The 18321-nt window shown below is 37.5% G+C and overlaps 1 protein-coding gene across 1 annotated transcript in view; it reads left to right on the top strand.

Annotated features, from left to right (window-relative positions):
• Positions 1-18321, top strand: part of DOCK2 (dedicator of cytokinesis 2) — a 293899-nt gene that overhangs the window by 270708 nt on the left and 4870 nt on the right. Inside the window, exons 45-51 of the mRNA XM_087709665.1 lie at positions 693-869; positions 989-1072; positions 4368-4505; positions 9851-9978; positions 11580-11751; positions 14068-14191; positions 16268-16407. Of these exons, the coding sequence (XP_087565791.1) occupies positions 693-869; positions 989-1072; positions 4368-4505; positions 9851-9978; positions 11580-11751; positions 14068-14191; positions 16268-16407 (963 nt within the window). The remainder of the gene's footprint in view (positions 1-692; positions 870-988; positions 1073-4367; positions 4506-9850; positions 9979-11579; positions 11752-14067; positions 14192-16267; positions 16408-18321) is intronic.

The raw sequence follows: 18321 nt of genomic DNA, 5'->3' as shown, positions 1-18321 counted from the left end.
AGGGGGATGATGGAGGGAAGACAGAAAGTTGGAGGGTGGTGGAAGAAAGAGGTGTATGGAGAATGGAAGAGGTATATTGGGCTTTTATTTTCTGGGGCATTGTCGACAAGAGGAATTGATGCAATTACTGTTTAATACTGTATGGGGTATACATGTGAGTGTATGAAAATGAAAATGAAAATAAAATATACTAAACAGTATAAAAAAAATTTGAGCAATGGGTTCTCTGCCCAGTTGCTGGGTGGACGTGGCCATGGTGGGCATGGCCTAGTCAGCCTCCTGCACCACGGGGGAGGGGGCATTTTTGTCCTCCCTAGGCTCTGAAAGCTTTCCTTGAGCCTCTGGGAGGGCAAAGACTGCCTCCCCGGGCTCCAGAGGTCCTCCAGAACTTCCAGGAGGCCCTCCCAGATCATCTGTGCAGGCTCTGTACTAAACTGGCATCCTCAAACAGGCCACATAGAGACTCCTGGGATGGGTCGGGTGGGCATGGGGGGCAGGGTGGGGTGGGTGGGGCAGGGCCAGACAGGGGTGGGATTTGTGGGTTCGCTGAACTGGGCAAGTCCTTAGCTAGAGGATTGCCCGAACCCATGCAAACCCACAGCAACCCACCCCTGATTCTAACCATTGTTCCAGCACGGTTCTTAAAGTTTCAGATGGGACTGATGATGATGATCTTGTTCCTTCTTCCATAGACTACAATTAGTCCCTTGGAGAATGCCATTGAAACAATGTCCATGACAAATGAGAAGATTCTGACGATGATCAATCAGTATCAAAGTGATGAGAACCTTCACATTAACCCTCTGTCCATGCTTCTGAATGGAATTGTTGATCCAGCAGTCATGGGAGGGTTTGCTAAGTACGAAAAGGTAAGAAATTTAGTTATTGTATTTAAAATGAAATGATCATCCAGTATATTATATCTTCAGGACAAACCATGAATATCACGTTCAGATGAAAAACTGAGCAACTTCCTTTCTGCTTGCAGGCTTTCTTCACAGATGAGTATGCTAGGCATCACCCACAGGATCAGGAGAAACTAAACCGACTCAAAGACCTGATTGCTTGGCAGGTATTGAAATGCTCTGCACAATTCTCTGATTTTTTTAAAAATAAATATTATTAATTTCTCCACTTTCTTTTGCTGATTGATCTCATTTCCAGAGGGGAAGCACAATATATATAATGCATGCATATTTTCCTTCTGTTTTCCTTTGTTTGTTTGTTTGAAGAGGAATACTTGTCTGAAATGTGACTGGAAATATCACATAAAAGTATGTTGTAAAAGTTTTTCATCTACATTTAATGAGCCTCCTTTCCTGAACAAAAACATCAGGAGTCCCATGGTGATTAAGTTGAATATCTACTCTTAGAAATGCTTATGCAATGTTAAGAAGAAAGGGGAAAAAACTGACATCACAGTATTTCTGTTGCTTTCAGATAAAGAGGAACCAAGAGAAAACAATGATTTTTGCATAGGTTTTGAATGATGTTTAATTCTCTGCTATTAACAGTTTCACCAGGATAAAAACAACCTATTAACACTCTGAACTCCTGAAAATATCACTTCTATTTTTATGTTCTTGCTAAAATACCAAATGTAGCAACTTTATGAGGGATGTAGCAAAATGGTAATGCTTTATTTTTTTTTTCCAGAGACTAATCTATTTTTTGCTTCTAGTTTGTTTCTGCGTAAGTCACCCACCATTGTCAGTATCTTCCGTCTTCTACTGACATTTGAATCAGTAGAAATAGCTACTGTTTGCTGTGGAAATAGCAACTAATAATACATGCAAACAAATGTTTATTCTTTGTGTTATTAAGCAAGTCCTTCATTTACGTGTTTGGATATATTTTATATCATCTCCATTGTTGTTTTCATAAACCTCCCCATACCTTTGGTGCATAATAGCACCATGGTCTTCTGTGACATCTTCACACCCTATATCTCGATTGTATTCAGAAGACATTCCTGTTAATGGTGGTGTCCAACGTAATTTAGAATATTAGAAAGCTAGAACTTCAACTTGTTTTAATAATTCTGAGTCAAGTGCAGTCAACCTCTAAGCACAAAAATAGATCTGTTCATTAGTGTAGTCTCATTTTTCATGTACCAAGAGAGGAATTACATGAGAAACATGAAAATTCACAGTCTTTCTGGATAGAACAGGGGAAACATCAGCATTCTACCAGTTCCTTGAAAGCAGGAGACAAAGCAATTCATAATATTGGAAGGTATAAATGAGCACAGATGGAAATTCTCTGGCTTTTGTAAAATCTGGGTAATGTGTAGCTGCTTCACAATTTTAGTATGAGTATTTACTATTGCAAAATGGTGTGCCTCAAAATGATGAGAAATGCATATCACTGATTTTTGACAACTGACAAGAGCTCTAAACTCTTGTGAACTGTGTGTAGGCCTAAGACCATAGTCTATTATTACCCATGAGTTTAGAGGACATAGCTATCATTCTGATTGCTGATTGAATGATTATCAATATGCTCCACCAAGTTTCTGTTGATGCTTAGTAGTAACACAGATAAACCTGTCTCCAATCTGATTCTTCATGTCTTCCAAAGGTGCATCCATCACTGCTCTAATTAAGTCCTAGTTGTTAGAAATCTACTCCTTTCTCCCAGATTCTTCTTCCAGCATATGGATTTCTCAAGAGAACTAGGTCATTACATACTTTGTCCAAAATGTGAAAAATCTAGTTATTTTGTGCCTGGTTATTTTGTGTCTCACTTGACAAGTCTGGATTGATTCATTGTATAATTTATTTGTTTTCTTAGCTACCTATAGTATTCTCAAGAGTCATCTCTACACCAGAGCTCAAAAGTGCTAATATTCTTCCTAGCTTGTTTGTTCAAAGTACAATTTTTACTTCCCTAGAGTGCCACAGGGAAAAACATTGCCTGCACAGTTCTAATATTTGTCGGTATAGATACATAATATCTAAATACTTTTCCAAGTCTTTCACTGCTACTCTGTCAACTGAGAGTATGCAACATATTTCATGAGTGTTGTTTCCTTCATGTATTATTGTTGTTGTTAGTTGCAAAGTCATGTCAGACCCATCACAATCCCATGGACAATGTTCCTCCAAGCCTTCCTGTCCTCTACCATCCCCCAGAGTCCATTTAAGCTCATGCCAACTACTTCAGTGACTCCATCCAGCCACCTCATTCTCTGTCGTCCCCTTCTTCTTTTGCCCTCAATCTTTCCCAGCATTAGGCTCTTCTCCAGTGATTCCTTCCTTCTCATTAGGTGGCCAAAGTATTTGAGTATTGTTGTTAGCTGATTCTAAAAGGCAGAAATTATTCCCCACTTACATATTTACATTATAGATTCTAAAGTTGTTTGCTGTACCTGTTATCATTTATTTAGTCATATATATATTGAATCTTAATCCCATTTCTTCTCATTACTTCTTGACTTACATTACAAGAGCTTGCAAATCATTTGCATTTTCAACTATCAGAGTTAGTGTCATCAGCATGGTGTAGGTTATTGATGTTTCTTCCTCCAACTTTAAAAGCCTACTCATCTTCTTGCAAGCCAGCCTCTCTCAATTCAACATATAAGACATTGAATAAATAAGGGGAGAGTGTTGTTTTGAAGTCAGTCTTTCCAGCTCTAATCTAGCCATATCATAATGACTATTATTATTTTGGAAGATTCTCAGATTTTTATCTGTGACAAATTGAATGGTATCTGACATGAGGACCCTTATCTATCACTATATTACCAATCACTTATTATAATTTATGTGAGAATTTGGTAAAATACAGGAAATATACCATTAATCTTCTTTCACACAATAGTCACTAAAGATATCATCCGTCTCTAACATCTTCATATACTGCTGCTACTCAATATAGGTGATTGGTAGCATAACTGGGATGACCTTCAGATCCTGAATGATTCTTCTGGAAATATATGCTGTACTCTTGGCATACATTCATGGGGTTCTATTGTTGCCTTATAGTACATTTCACCAATCATACTAATCTGGCCTGGTCTAGATTCTGAAGACATGATGTATTTTTTGTCACTCTTCATCTCAAGAATATATGAAGCATCATAAATTATCCATCCATTTACACCTTTATTGCATATCATTATGCCCAGGAAACAAAAAAAAGTACAATCATATTTTTCCAGGAAGGTTGTACTTCACTATTCTGTAATTATTTTCTTGCAATTCATAGTAAGATGTACTGCTACCTGTTTGAAAGGAAAGAAAAAAAATGTCAGCTGGCAAATATATTACAAATCACATTTTATAACCGCAGTCGGTTCAACATGTTCTGGAGACATGGGGAATATGGAATAGCCTGACTGAATTTTTTTTATTGCTTTTTAGGTTCCATTTCTTGCAGCTGGAATTAAGATTCATGAAAGAAGAGTATCAGATAGCCTTCGTCCTTTCCATGAACGTATGGAGGAATGTTTCAGGCACTTAAAGGTTAAAGTAGAAAAACAATATGGAGTCAGAGAATTGGTAAGTTTTATTCTTTTAATTCTATAATTTTTTTAATTATATTTTATCTCAAGAAAAAAATAATGTAATTTGGCCTGTGGTGTAATAGCATTACAACTGTCTCTTTGTGATTTAAATATCACTTTACTTCTTGTTTCAAACAACAGACCAGGGATGTTAAATTCAAGGCCCGTGGGCTGACCCACAGGGTTCTTAAATCTGGCCCATGGGGCTAGCTTTGAAATATCAAAGGACCGGCCTGCTGGCCCAAAATGGGCCATGCGGGAGTCTCCACACAGCCTTTTTTTTTTTTTGGCTGGCAGAGTGCTGCAGGAGATGTCCATCTCATCTCTCCCCCCCCCCACTTCTCCCCCATCAGCCCTATAATACTAATCTGTCCTTTGAAGAAATCCAGTTTGACACCCCTGCAATAGATTTTGTCTCGTATATTGCTAAGAAACTTCCATAACTGTTCAAATGTATTTATATTCCCCATTTTATTAAGAAAGCAGAAACAAGCCTTATGAACTCATTCTCTTAAACCATTGGCCTAATTTTAATGGCTAACAGTTTTGAATAACAATGAATAACCATGAATACTCCACTCTTTTTTCCCCTGAAGAATTCCAACTGTTTGATGAATCTATTTCTGAAACAACATATAATTTAGTATAATAAAATATAAATATGATGTTAAAATAGCAGTATGCAAAATCTGCAGAGTAGAATTATCAACCCTGTGATTGTCACAGTTCTTGGAGAACATCTGGGTAAATAGCTAAATAATCAGGTGAAGTGTTTGACATCACCAAGAACCCGAAGGAAGGTTGTATATTAAGGCTTACAGGCTTCAGGATATGAAGATTGACAAAATGTTTCTAATTAGTGAACCTTAAACCTCCTTTGTGGGGGAAGGCATAGACCTAACGTCTAACAAATGCAAATTATAGACCATTATATGTACACATTGTATTAGATTATCTTTCAGTTCTGTATCTTAGGTTCTTATTTGTTATAAAAAACAAGTAATTTGCTAAGTACGTAATTGGGTTATCTATGCTGAATAGGTTATGTGCTTTTCAGTTCAGTTGAACTCATATGTGTAATCTTTGACTATGAGCTGGAATAGAGATGTCTTAAATTGGAGGTTGGCAATTGTGTTAGATCCAAGGCATCGTAGGTCAAATGCATCCTAGTCTACCTAAAATCTTGCGAGACATTTGCATTCTCATCTTAAATTCTTGTGTGGGACCATCAAATTAATTTTTAAAAATTCAAATTCAGAAGTAGATCTTTACAAGGATATTGAATTTGTGCGCAAAATTTCATGACTGTTGACCATTTAGACTTTTTTTTAGCCCTTCTGTATGATTTTAACGTGGATTTGGTCAGTTACATTATAGAGGCTGTTTTTGAAAGCATCAGATGCTATCTAGCACTTTAGGCACCACCTAAAACTTGGTATAAGTGAATCATAAGGGGATGAATATATCATACTGGAAAATTAATTTAATCTGGTCAGCCATAAACCATGGGAACATATCCAGAATCTGATAATGTATTACAGTTTGATTAAAGCAGATAGAGACCAGCAGAAGGATTTCAGTATTGTAACATGGAGAAATCATGGCTAATGTGTCTTTTTTAAATATATAGAAGTCATTTCAATTTAAGTACTTCCTAGACTCTAGCTTGGACTAAAATTTTCTATCTGTTATCATAGTACATGAATGAAAAATCATCACTTTTAGACAGATAGGAAAAAATAAATTACCTCACTTGGGAAGAAGTTTCTCATAAATTAATAAACTCTAGGGATGACAGTATTTAATGGATCAGCCGGTGCATATGAAAACCACTTAATATGACCAGTCAAATTCCTCTGGTTTTATCATTTTTCTTGGGGTCTCTGGTGTATGCCCTTCCCTGTGAAAGGCAGCTGGATTGATTTTGTCTTCCTCCTACATTTGGGATCCAAAGATTCAGAAGCAATTCCCACTGCAAATAAAATTTACATTGTATTTGAAAATAATGATGGAAACCCTGAATGACTTTCCTGCATTTCTTGCCAGGATTGAGGGCAATGAGTCAAAGTGAGAATGGAGTCTGAAGTAGGAGATTATAGGGCAATTTTCATATGAACATTGCAATAAACCTGCAATATTTTAAGGATAAATTTTCAGGTTTTAAAATAGGGAAGTGGCAGGTTTTCCAACACACACACACACACACACACACACACACACACACACACAGAGAGAGAGAGAGAGAGAGAGACAGAGACAGAGACAGAGACAGAGACAGAGACAGAGAGACAGAGAGAGACAGAGATGTTGAGAGAGCCGGGGGAAGAGGGGGTAACTTCATCCAAATATTAATACGTAAGAAAGCAGAACTTCTAGAAATAAAATTGTTAAATCGGGTGAATGAAGGCACACTCAGGCTTCAGAGAAACAAACAGCTCTTTATTAGCACAAGTCAGCTATGTACAATCCAGTGAAGGTTCAGTCTGACAGCAGCCCTTTTAAAGGGAGCTGTCAGACCCTTCGACCAATCAGATTGAATTTCTGTTCCCGCCGGAACAGAGGACCTTGGTGTAAACCATTACCAATGTTTCTGGTATCTAACAAAAATGGTTAATCTATGCTCAAATTGTAATTCAGTGATAGCTTCCCTTTTTTAAAAAAGAGAACTAATATATGTAGCATGTCAGAAAAGATAAATACTGAGTAACCCTGGAAACTTAATTTTATATCAACATCTGGCACAATTTGTACTAGCCACATTTTTTCAACCTAATGGTTAGAACGATGGAAAAATGTCTCAGCCAAATTACTTACAGTACATGTTTGTTATATACTACCAAAAAAACCGAAACAAACAAACTTGTATTTGCTATCTAATTCACTTTTCAGAAATAACAGGATTAACTAAGAACATCTCATTATGAAACAACAGTTTAGGGATGTCTTTGCTTATTTTCATATTACAGAATCACCTTGGGTTCCATGTTGTTCAGCAAATGATTTCTGTTGTTATTTTCTGTGAACACATGTATGCTTTATTTGTACTGCTATGTCTCTGATTTCTTTTTTTAAACTATTATTATCACACACAAATGCACATGTGTGCATATGCATGCACACACAAACACATTCCTTCCACTTTTCCAAAACAAGCGGGGGGAGAACAACTTATATCAATGATTCCTTTTACACCATCACACAGAAACGTCTGCTTATTCCCAGTTCTTGGGAAGGAAAATTGCCAAATCCAGTCTAAATATCTGGCTGACTGGGAAACCAACCATAACATATTGAAATGAGAGTATGTAGGCAGTGGTGGCTAGAAGAGCCTTTGAGGAATTTTGTGTTGTACACGTTGCACATTTCCCTGGAGCAGGAGTCATTGAACTCAAATACTCAAGCTCTGGCCACCTTGTGGTTGGACTATTACATTGTGTTCTACATGGGAATATCCTTGAAGAGTAATTGGAAGTTTTAGCTGGTACAGAATGCAGCCAGGTGGGCAGCTCTTGAGGTCCCTGAGGTGGCCTTTGTTACATCATTCATGTTCTGCTGCATTGATTGCCAGTTAGCTTCTGGGTCCAATTTAAAGGTAATCATCTTTAAAGCCCTTCATGGCAAGGATCCATGTTACTTGAGAAACAGTCTCACCCCAGTGGGATTAACCCACCCCCTATGCCAGTAGAACAGGCATGCTGTGGACCCTATCAGTCAAAGAATTTTGGCAAACAGGTGAAGAGCCTTTTTTGCCATGGCACCTGCCTTCCAGTTGCAATGTATGGCTGTGAAGGTTGGACCAGAAGAACAGTTGAGCGCCAAAAATTGAGGCCTTTGAATTATGGTGCTGGAGAAGACTCCTGTGAGTCCCTTGGATTGCAAGATGATCAAACCAGTCAGTCCTACAGAAGATAAACTGACTGTTCTTTAGAAGGCCAGATCCTGAAAATGAAACTCAAATACTTTGGCCACCAAATGAGAAGGAAACAACATCACTGGAGAAGAGCCTAATGCTGGGAAAGACTGAGGGAGGAAGAAGGGGGCGATAGATAATGAGCTGGCTGGATAGAAGCAGTAGGTGTGAGCTTAAATGGACTCTAGAGGATAATAGTAGAGGACAGGAAGGCCTGGAGGAATGTTGTCCATGAGGCCATGATGTGTCAGACATGATTTCACAACTAACAAAAAGCAACAACAACTTCCCTCTAGAGCATCAAGATCTATGAGGTGATATCTTCACTCACCCATTTGACTTTCCAACTGACCTGGGTCCCCAATGGATAAATGGCATCCTGGTTCATAGATTAGGCAAGCCCTACCTCTTCCTTATGCACACTTTATTTCCTTTCTCTCCATCTTGGTCAATTGAATTTTAACTGAATTTTAAATGTATGATCTTTATTTATTGTTTTAATGTTTTATATGATCTTTTTATTGAATGAGTCTAAGCGACCTAGTCATTTTGGCAAGATGGGTAGCATAGAGGTTTAATAAATAACTAAATAAAATATATCTGTTGTAGGTAGGACATGGTACCATTGCTGAAGTTTCTAATGCCATTCCTTTCATCTCAATATATATATCATATTGTATTACTATATGACAATAGTAGAAAAAAATTGAAACAGAAGAAGAATTTTTAAAGCATACTGGAATGCTTGGTTTTAATAGGAGAGGAGAAAAAAACTTCCGGGAAATTGGATGGCAGGTTTTGGCCACACATTATAGATGTCAAAACACCCTAGGTCAAACAAAAGCAAAATAAAAGTCAATGTATCTGGTTCCACCACAAAATCGCGGAGGACAAAATCGCGCTCGACGAAAGCGCGCATTTGACGTCATCACAGCGCGACGAAAACATCGCGCTGTGATCGAAAAATGTAAAAATAAAGCTAAAACCTTACCCTAACCCCCCCAAACCTAACCCTAAACCTAACGCTAAACCTAACCCTTAACCTAACCCTAAATCTAACCCTAAACCTAACCGTTAACGTAACGCTAAACCTAACGCTAACCCTTAACCTAACGCTAAACCTAACGCTAATGCTCTAAACCTAACCCTAACCCTTAACCTAACCCTAACCCTAAACCTAACCCTTACCTTTATGTGAATCAGCTTGCTTTAATTTTAATTTTATTTCAATTTTTAATTTTTTTCGTCGCGCTGTGATGACGTCACATGCGCGCTTTCGTCGAGCGCGATTTTGTCCTCCGTGCTTTTGACGGGTCACGAATGTATCTATCCCTGACTATTGCATTTTCCCCCCACCCCCAGCAAGCCAGTGAAAAGCAATAATCAGTTTTGCTGTACTCAATCTTTTTCATTTTCTCCCCCTCTCTAAGCCGGATTTTGATGACAGACGGTTAGGCCGACCAAAATCTATGCTGAGATCGTATCGTCAGATGTCCATTATTTCAATGTCCTCCATGAATTCTGAATGCGGTACACCAAACAAGACTGCTGGAGAAAGGTTAGTTATGGGCCAGCTTCCTGGCATCAGTTTTCTCCAAGATACAGACCAGGAAGAAACAGAACATATTAAATTAAGAAAACACACTGTGGTTGAACCGATATAGTAAGCATCTAATCTTATTTGGTCTATAATAAAAACTATTACAAAAGCAAATGCTGCTTTTCAAATTAGCAGTGGTGGGCTGACAGCACTGAAGATTGAAACTGCATCCAGGATTTATTCACCATCACTCCAGCATTCATGCACATGTTCATCTAAATAATATTTGGGATGATTCTGAAAGACTTCCAAAATATTGATGTCACCTGGATTATCTTTCTGCATGGTTTAACCTGATGTGTAACTTTTAGTCATTTACTAAGTTTTATAACATCATCCAGGAAAATCCCTCTGTATGATTAGCTTTGGAGCTACTCCCTAACCAATAATCACAGAACAAATAAAATGTAGAATGTCTAAATTTAAAAATGCTTTCTATTTTTTTGGGGGGGGGGATTTTGGCCTCTGAAAAGCCTTGAAGACATGACTGTGCCAAGAAGCCTGGGATCCTGTAACATTTTGGGGGTGGCTAATGGAGTAGATGAGGGACTCAGTGGCTAAGATGCTGAACTTGTCAATCAGAAAGGTCGGCAGTTCTGCAGCTCGAATCCTAGCGCCGTGTAATGGAGTGAGTTCCCGTTACTTGTCCCAGCTCCTGCCAACCCAGGAGTTCGAAAGAATGTAAAAATACAAGTAGAAAAATAAGGACCACTTTGGTGGGAAGGTAACAGTGTTCTGTGCGCCTTCGGCATTTAGCCATGCTGGCCACATGACCACGGAGACATATCCGGACAGCGCTGGCTCTTCAGCTTTGAAATGGAGATGAGCACCCCTCCCTAGAGTCAGGAACGACTAGCACATATGTGCGAGGGGAATTTTTACCGTGTGTATTTGCTTCCCTTTTTTTTCATTATTTGGTTTTATTTTAATTGAATTTTAAATTTAAGATCCTTTTTACTGTTTTAATGTTTTGTAGCAGCAGCCCCCTGACCTTTTGGATGCCAGGAACCATGGAGGGTGTTTTTCTTCCACAGATGGGGAGGCCATGGTTTTGTACTCTGCCTGAATCCCACACATGCACAGATGGGGCTTTGCTCACTGGCTGGTTGTGGCCTTGTGCTAGTCTGAGGCCCAAGGCTTGGGAACCTCTGTTTTATAGTACATTGGAGTCAATGTCTGTAAGCTACTTAGCAAGATAGGTGGCAGACAACTTTGATTTAATCAATCAATCAATCAATATTAATTTCCCTTTGTTTTCTTATTTATTCCATTCCATGCCTATTATAAACATGTCCTCAAATGAACTCTTATCTCCTTTGGTTGTCAGTTCCTGTTTTCATCAGGAATGAATGCCAGTATTAAAAAGAAAAGACTTGGTCGTTGTAATGTTTTCCCTAACTAGTTTTCCACTGCTAGGATTTCCAATTCCTTCTTTCCCTCTGGAACTGCCTTATGTCATTGGATTTGCCATATTGCAAAGAGCCTCTGCAAGGGAACAGCAGAGGCTGCTGTGGGCAGATTAATTAAGTTAATTAATTTGTTTCCATTTACATCGGCAGCTTTGAACTCGAAGTCATGTCACCCAAGGCAACCGAATCTGTGTCAGAAGAAAATAGCCGTTCCATAAGCAGGCAGCCTGAAGTGAAAATGAGGAAAGGCCGGAAGAAAGAAAAGCGAAGCAGCGTCATACTGCCAGACAAAAAATCTTCTGACCTTCCTGATATGAAATGTGTAAGTTATTGTTAACAGGGTAATTTTGGTATCTTTCATATTAGGCACATTTTAACCAATCTGTGGCCTTTAAACAAATAAATAAATCTTGTATTTATTTATTTAAGATTCCAACAGCCAATTTGGTCAGGTGACCATCTAGCATGTTGTGAAGCTGCATCACTCTGTTTAACACAGTCAGAGAATCAGCCCTGGAGTTGACATTCTCTGGGTTAATCTGTTGCCTGATATAAGGGCAGATGCTGGGTGGGAGATTGCTTAAGCAATCTGGAGGGGAGCAGCTGGCTGCACATCTATGGCCTCCAGCTCCAGCTGAGGTTCCTTCAAGATAAATAAATGCTCACTTTGTTAAAGAAACAAAATATCTTGTTACGATACCACAACTTTGCTAACTATGCCATAAACAGAGCAAAGAGATACCTCACTGGCATCTTCTTTGGTGCTATTTATCATCTGAGCACTTTGATCACGCTAATATATCATCAGCCTGAATTTATGTAACTTTCACTGCAAAATTTTATGGCAAACCTAGCAGGGGGAAATGGATTCTGAGTATTAAAAATGCAATGTCATTTTTATACAAGAGAGTATCTACATCAGTTCAGTGAAGAAGTTTCATCCAATTTTGTTTGCTGCCAAAAAAGTAGAACTACCTGAAGATCAGTTTAGATCACAGATCCTTTAGAAGAATTATAGCAAAATATGCATTACACCATCACAACAGCTGTTTATCAGAAACATTACCCTATCTATTTTTTAAGACCAGGAGTAAATTGAATCTCTTTTATGGTTGCTCAAAATATAAAAACAAAGCATTCAAAATTTTATGCTATTTTAAATTCTAGGATTAGAATTTAGGGGTTTTTTTTGTTTTTGTTTCTGAAATTATGGTGGCATGAATTGTTAATAATCAGTATGTGCTGTCCTGAAGAGTTTGAAAAGAATTAAACATGGGTCCTTATGTCACTTCTTCATTGAATTATGAAATTTAGAATTGAAAAAAAAATAGAAAAATCAACTTTTTGATATCAAAAACATATCAAGTATATTTATGAGTGCATCTTCCATAACCGCCCTCCATACTTTTCACTTATTGTCACAATGGAAGAGTTTTAGAATGACTTATATTTCATTTTAGAATCTGAACTATTTTTAAAAAAACATAAACCTAGTTATCTACCATAGTCTGGCTAAAGGTACGTAGGACAATCATAACAAATACTTCTAAAATTCTCCCCCCCCCCCTCTCTGTCTCTCTCTCTGTGTGTGTCTGTCTCTCTCCCTCCCTTCCTCTCTTTCTGTGTGTGTAGGAGAGAGAGAGAGAAACATACTTTCCTAATATTATTATTTGTTACATTTATTTGCTGCCTAATGACATTAGAAGAAGTATATTTCTTTGATTACCTGTAAACTGCCAGTTTTTAATATTATCATATCTCATAATATTTTTATATTCAAGCAGCAAGATTGAATTCATTCTGAAATGTTTTCATACCATGATCTTATGCATGTCTATTTTTTTAAAAAAATCATTTAATAGTTTTTATACCTAGCCAAGTCTAATGTAGAAATAGACCCTGATATAATAAAGTAGTAAAATTGCTAGAGTTAATTTGTGTGTGTGGGGAGGGAGGGAGGGAGGGAGGGAGGGAGGGAGGGAGGGAGGGAGGGAGAGAGAGAGAGAGAGAGAGAGAGAGAGAGAGAGAGAGAGAGAGAGAGAGAGAGAGAGAGAGAGAGAGACTGACTGACTGAGGGGCATTGGCATTCTGGTACTACCGCTATGAAGATATTTTGAACTTCAGTTTCCATGATCTCTAGCAAATGCAGTGAGTGACAGCTGATATGATCATTAGTCCAAAACAACTAGACAACTACAAATTATCTCTATCTAGTATAGATTATATTTTATTTCCTTTTTTCCCCCTCTGTACCTTTGAGCAAGTTTTATTAGCATTAAAAAAAGATGAATGGAAACTCCAAACTGATTATGCTCTTAGGGCACAATTCAAATTCTATTCATTTTTAACAGAATAATTCCAGTTAAATTTAGGGCCCTAAATGGCATCCTTAGGTCAATAACTGACAGTGACGTATGTTTACTTAATACATTACTGACTTTCCTGCATCATCCATGAACAGTTTCTTTTTGATAACTTCCAATTCAGTAGCACTCCCTTCGCACAATTGGAAAGAAATATTACTGCACAATCAGATTGTAACTATTTTATCTTATATATTAAAAAGTAACCCGTTAAAACCAAACAATTTCCTTTCTTGAATTTTACACTTTGGCTTGTTGTTGTTACGACTGTGCAGCTGTCAAGAAAATATGAATTTATGAGTGATACCAACCTTTCTGAACATCTGGATGTCCCTCAGAAAACATCTGTTCTTCTCAAGCAAATGAGTTTTGCCAGCCGTTCTATGCCAACCATACCAGGTAAGTTAATTAAGAAAGTGAAAGCTCTGCAGTTTTACGCTATCATTAATTTTTAAAAAACGATAAAATTCACTCCTGTTCATTTAAAAATAACAACAACGCTGTTATGTTATGTAATTTTGCCAGAAATTAAATAATACATGAGCAGTTTCAGCATCTTTTGAATCTAGACTATATATTCTCATGAAGGCAAAACCTACATTGCATAGTATTCAAATATTTTAAAATCCTTCTTGTCTTTGAATATAGGGGGGGTGTTTGGTGGTGGTGGGGAGAACATCAGCATGTATCTTGGGAAACGTTCTTTCTGTTTCATGTACTTAAACTCATGTTAACACTTCTGAACAATATGTAGATAGTCCTCGACTTACAACAATTCATTTAGTGACCATTTGAAGTTACAAAGCACGGAAAAAGTGAATAATGACCATTTTTCACATTATAACCTTTGTGGCATCCCCATGATCATTTGAGGAAGATTCAAATGTGTGGCAACTGGTTCATATTTATGACCATTGCAGTGTCCCAGGGTCATGTGATCTCCTTTTGCAACCTTCTGATCAGCAAAGTCAATGGGGAAGCCAGGTTCCCTTGACAACTGTGTTACTAACTTAGAGGTTGCAATGATTCGGTTAAGAACTGTGGCAAGAAAGGTCATAAAATGGGGCAAAACTCACTTAACAAATGTCTCACTTAGCCACAGAGGTTCAATTGTGATTGTAAGTCGAGGATTACCTGCACAAAGATTTGTCACTTTATTCATACAAGAAATTTTGTTCCATGAAATAGACATTTAAAACAGATAGAGAAATAAAATGTAATGTGCTTGTGGTAAAGGAGACTATTTAATCTAGTGCTGGAAAAAAAAAACCCAGAAAAGTAGGCAATGTATATTTGTCATAACCGATAAATGTCAAAATTCATCTGGATACTTGTACATCACAATTCAGCTGATGTTTTTATTATTTGTATGAGTGATCCCAGCAATTGCCTCCTAAGATTTAATCATTCATGTCTCAAATAAATGGTTCATCTAGCTGAGTTTGTGAACATGGTCTGATAGACTGGGAGAAAGTCTTATTCTTTTCCTGTTTCCAAACTCTAGATGTCTAGAGTGCCTTTGTAATAAATACTCCCATGAAATACTGACTGGTTAGCTATCTGTTAGCTATACTTCATAGCCCTCTCTAAGTGGTTTTCACTGACAGCCTATTTCCCCCAACAATCTGGGTCCTCATTTTACTCACCTTGGAAGGATGGAAGGATGAGTCAATCTTGAACCGGTGAGACTCGAACTCCAAATTACTGGCAGCCAGTAGTCAGCAGAAGTACCCTGCAGTACTGCATTCTAACCACTGCGCCACCATGATTACAGGAAATAGTTCCTATATCAGCATGTAGCTTCAAAGAAGCCTAATTGAAAAATGGTTTTCTTCAAGGCCAGAAATAGGAACTGCTTCTACATGCTGGTGCAAAAATGAAAACACTGCAGTCATATTTTGCATAACATAAAAAGATAGCAAAGATGATGGCTGCATCAGTGGAAATGCTCACTTTCTAATGCTGAAGGAGTTGCCGGTAGCAGAATGATGAAATGTATCTTATAAATTCCCACAGAATGGCTCTAACTTGATATATTAAATCTATTATTTTTGTCACTGACTTAAAGATCTCAGGGACAATGCTAAAGTAGCAGAACATTTCTCTTCATGCCCAGGCTTCTGTGAGGGATATCTTTGAAGGATATTCTATCATGTGAATATTCACATAGATTAGTACATTCTAGTCAGAGTTAACCATTTCTGTGAAAATTTAAGCTTTAGACCTATTTGTAACACACACACACACTACCAGAGAGGGAGGGAGAGAAACTGATGATGTAAATATATCTCTATCTCTCTCTATTTCTCTCTATCTCTATCTATCTATCTATCTATCTATCTATCTATCTATCTATCTATCTATCTATCTATCTATCTATCTATCTATCTATCTATCTATCTTGTTTGTGCAATTTACTGATATGGATTCCATTTTGCAATTTCATCTTGACTATTTTTCTGCACTCTTTTGAAGCTTTAACTCTATCCATATGCCCAACACTGGAAGAAACAAATGTGTCACAGAAAATCAGTCAGACAAGCATTCCACCCATCTTGGAAACAGAAAAGAAAACTCTAAAAAGGAAGAAAGTGAACCAGCTCTTCAAAACAATAGTAAGTGTCAGTGTTTCTGTTCAGTTTTTAGGCACTCAAACTTAACATTTGTAAGCAGCCTACACATTTCATGTTGGCCTACAGTATTGTATCTACTTAAAGTGATAAAAATTAGATCTTTCAAAATCTACACTGTAATACAAGTCGACTTACAACTTATGACTTCAGACTTATGACTTAGACCTATGACTACAGTTGTCCCCAAAATGTTGCTAAGCAAGACAGTTAAATGAATTTTGTCCCCTTTTATGTCCTTTCTTGCGACAGTGAACACTGCAGTTGTTAAGTTAGTAATATGGTTGTTAAGTGAATATGGGTTCCTCTTTTACTTTGCTTTTCAGAAGTTCACAAAAAGTGATCACATGAATCCAGGACAATGCAACTGTCATAAACATGAGTCAATTGCCCAGCATTTGTATTTTGATTATGTAATCATGGGGATGCTGCAGTGGTCATAAGTTTGAAAAATGGTCATAAGTCACTTTTTTCAGTAACTTCAAATGGTCACTATTGTAAATCGAGGACTATATCTGTAATACTTGACTTTGGAGGGTTTTTTGTTTATTTTATTTTCTATTGGATAGCAATGGGTTTACATGATTTTTTTAGTACAAAATATGCTTCTTAGTCCATGCCATCTGATCACAATGCTGAATATTTTGGGGCTATAGAGTGTCACATTATTTTTGACTAGGCTGTGCTTCAGTTTTCATAGATGATGACTGTATTATCATTTTAAAGCACTCCCGATAGATTGTTGCAATTATTATATCAATTATATAATATGGTAAGAAGCACTGTCAGCTGATTGATTGACACAGTTGGGGTGTTTATTTGATGCCATCATATTAACTTAACCAAAGATAATTCAGGCTACCTTGACACCTAATATATCTCTCAGCATATCGATTTGTTAAAAACATACAGATTGAACATTAACTACAAGAAATATTTTTATGTTAGTTCTCCAGAGACAGAATTTCAGTGCATCAGCATTGCATTTTGATTCCTCAAGGGTTCATTCAAAAATAAATTGCACCTAATTTAATGAAAATATATGCTAGCTTGAAACTTTGATTTCCCACCCCCCCATTGTATAATATAGGGAATAAATTAGTCCCAGCAGGAAACTGGAAGGCAAAAAGCTATTTCTCAGTTCTCCCTTGTCAATCTTGCAGACAATTTTAGACCAAGCTGAGGTGGAAATGTTGTCCTGAATATGTAGGCTTGTTCTGTTCATTCTAGAATCCAGAACCTGAGATTATTTTTGAGACTTCCCAAGTACAGAGCCTGCCATAGAGGCAAAACAATAGTTTTTAACGTGATCTGTAGCATGCATATCCTATCTGCTTCTCTGGTTATATTTACATTTTCCTATCTATCCCTCAGAGATGTGAACCAAAGCCCATCTTTGCTCCTCTTTCTAAATTTGCATTTTGCAAATGTTGTTTTATATATAGCTTCCTTTGGTGTTGCAGTAATAAATATTTTTAGGAAGGTCATCTAACTTTGCATTGTGCTTCTGTTCTGGCTGTGCTGGGGAAATAAATATTACTGCTCCTCTCTCCAGATGCTGCATTCCAAGTAAGAATCCTGATAACTAATTAGAGGGAATAAATTACTTAACGGTATCTATTAATTACTTACATCTTCCCGTCTCCAAATCCAGTAGAGAGGGCATGCTGTGGGTTCAATTATATGGGGAGCTACATTTGGCAGTGAGCTTTCTCAACTGCCACGCCTGCATTGCAGAATATCGTTCTCGCTGAGGTTAAGTTGGCTCCATTGCTCCTAATTTTCTGAAGGTCCTGTAAGACCTGATTGTACATCTAGCCTGGGGATGCTAGAAATCAGGCATTAGTGATGTGACTCTGTTATTATTAAACTCCACTCACCCATTATAGAATAGAATAG

Source organism: Thamnophis sirtalis, unplaced genomic scaffold (assembly GCF_051295495.1).
Source record: "Thamnophis sirtalis isolate CommonGarterSnake01/CBP01778 unplaced genomic scaffold, rThaSir2_p1.2 scaffold_3, whole genome shotgun sequence".
Taxonomy (NCBI): Eukaryota; Metazoa; Chordata; class Lepidosauria; order Squamata; family Natricidae; genus Thamnophis; species Thamnophis sirtalis.
Note: the sequence above shows the minus strand (reverse complement) of the source record. Positions and strands in the feature narration are given on the sequence as shown.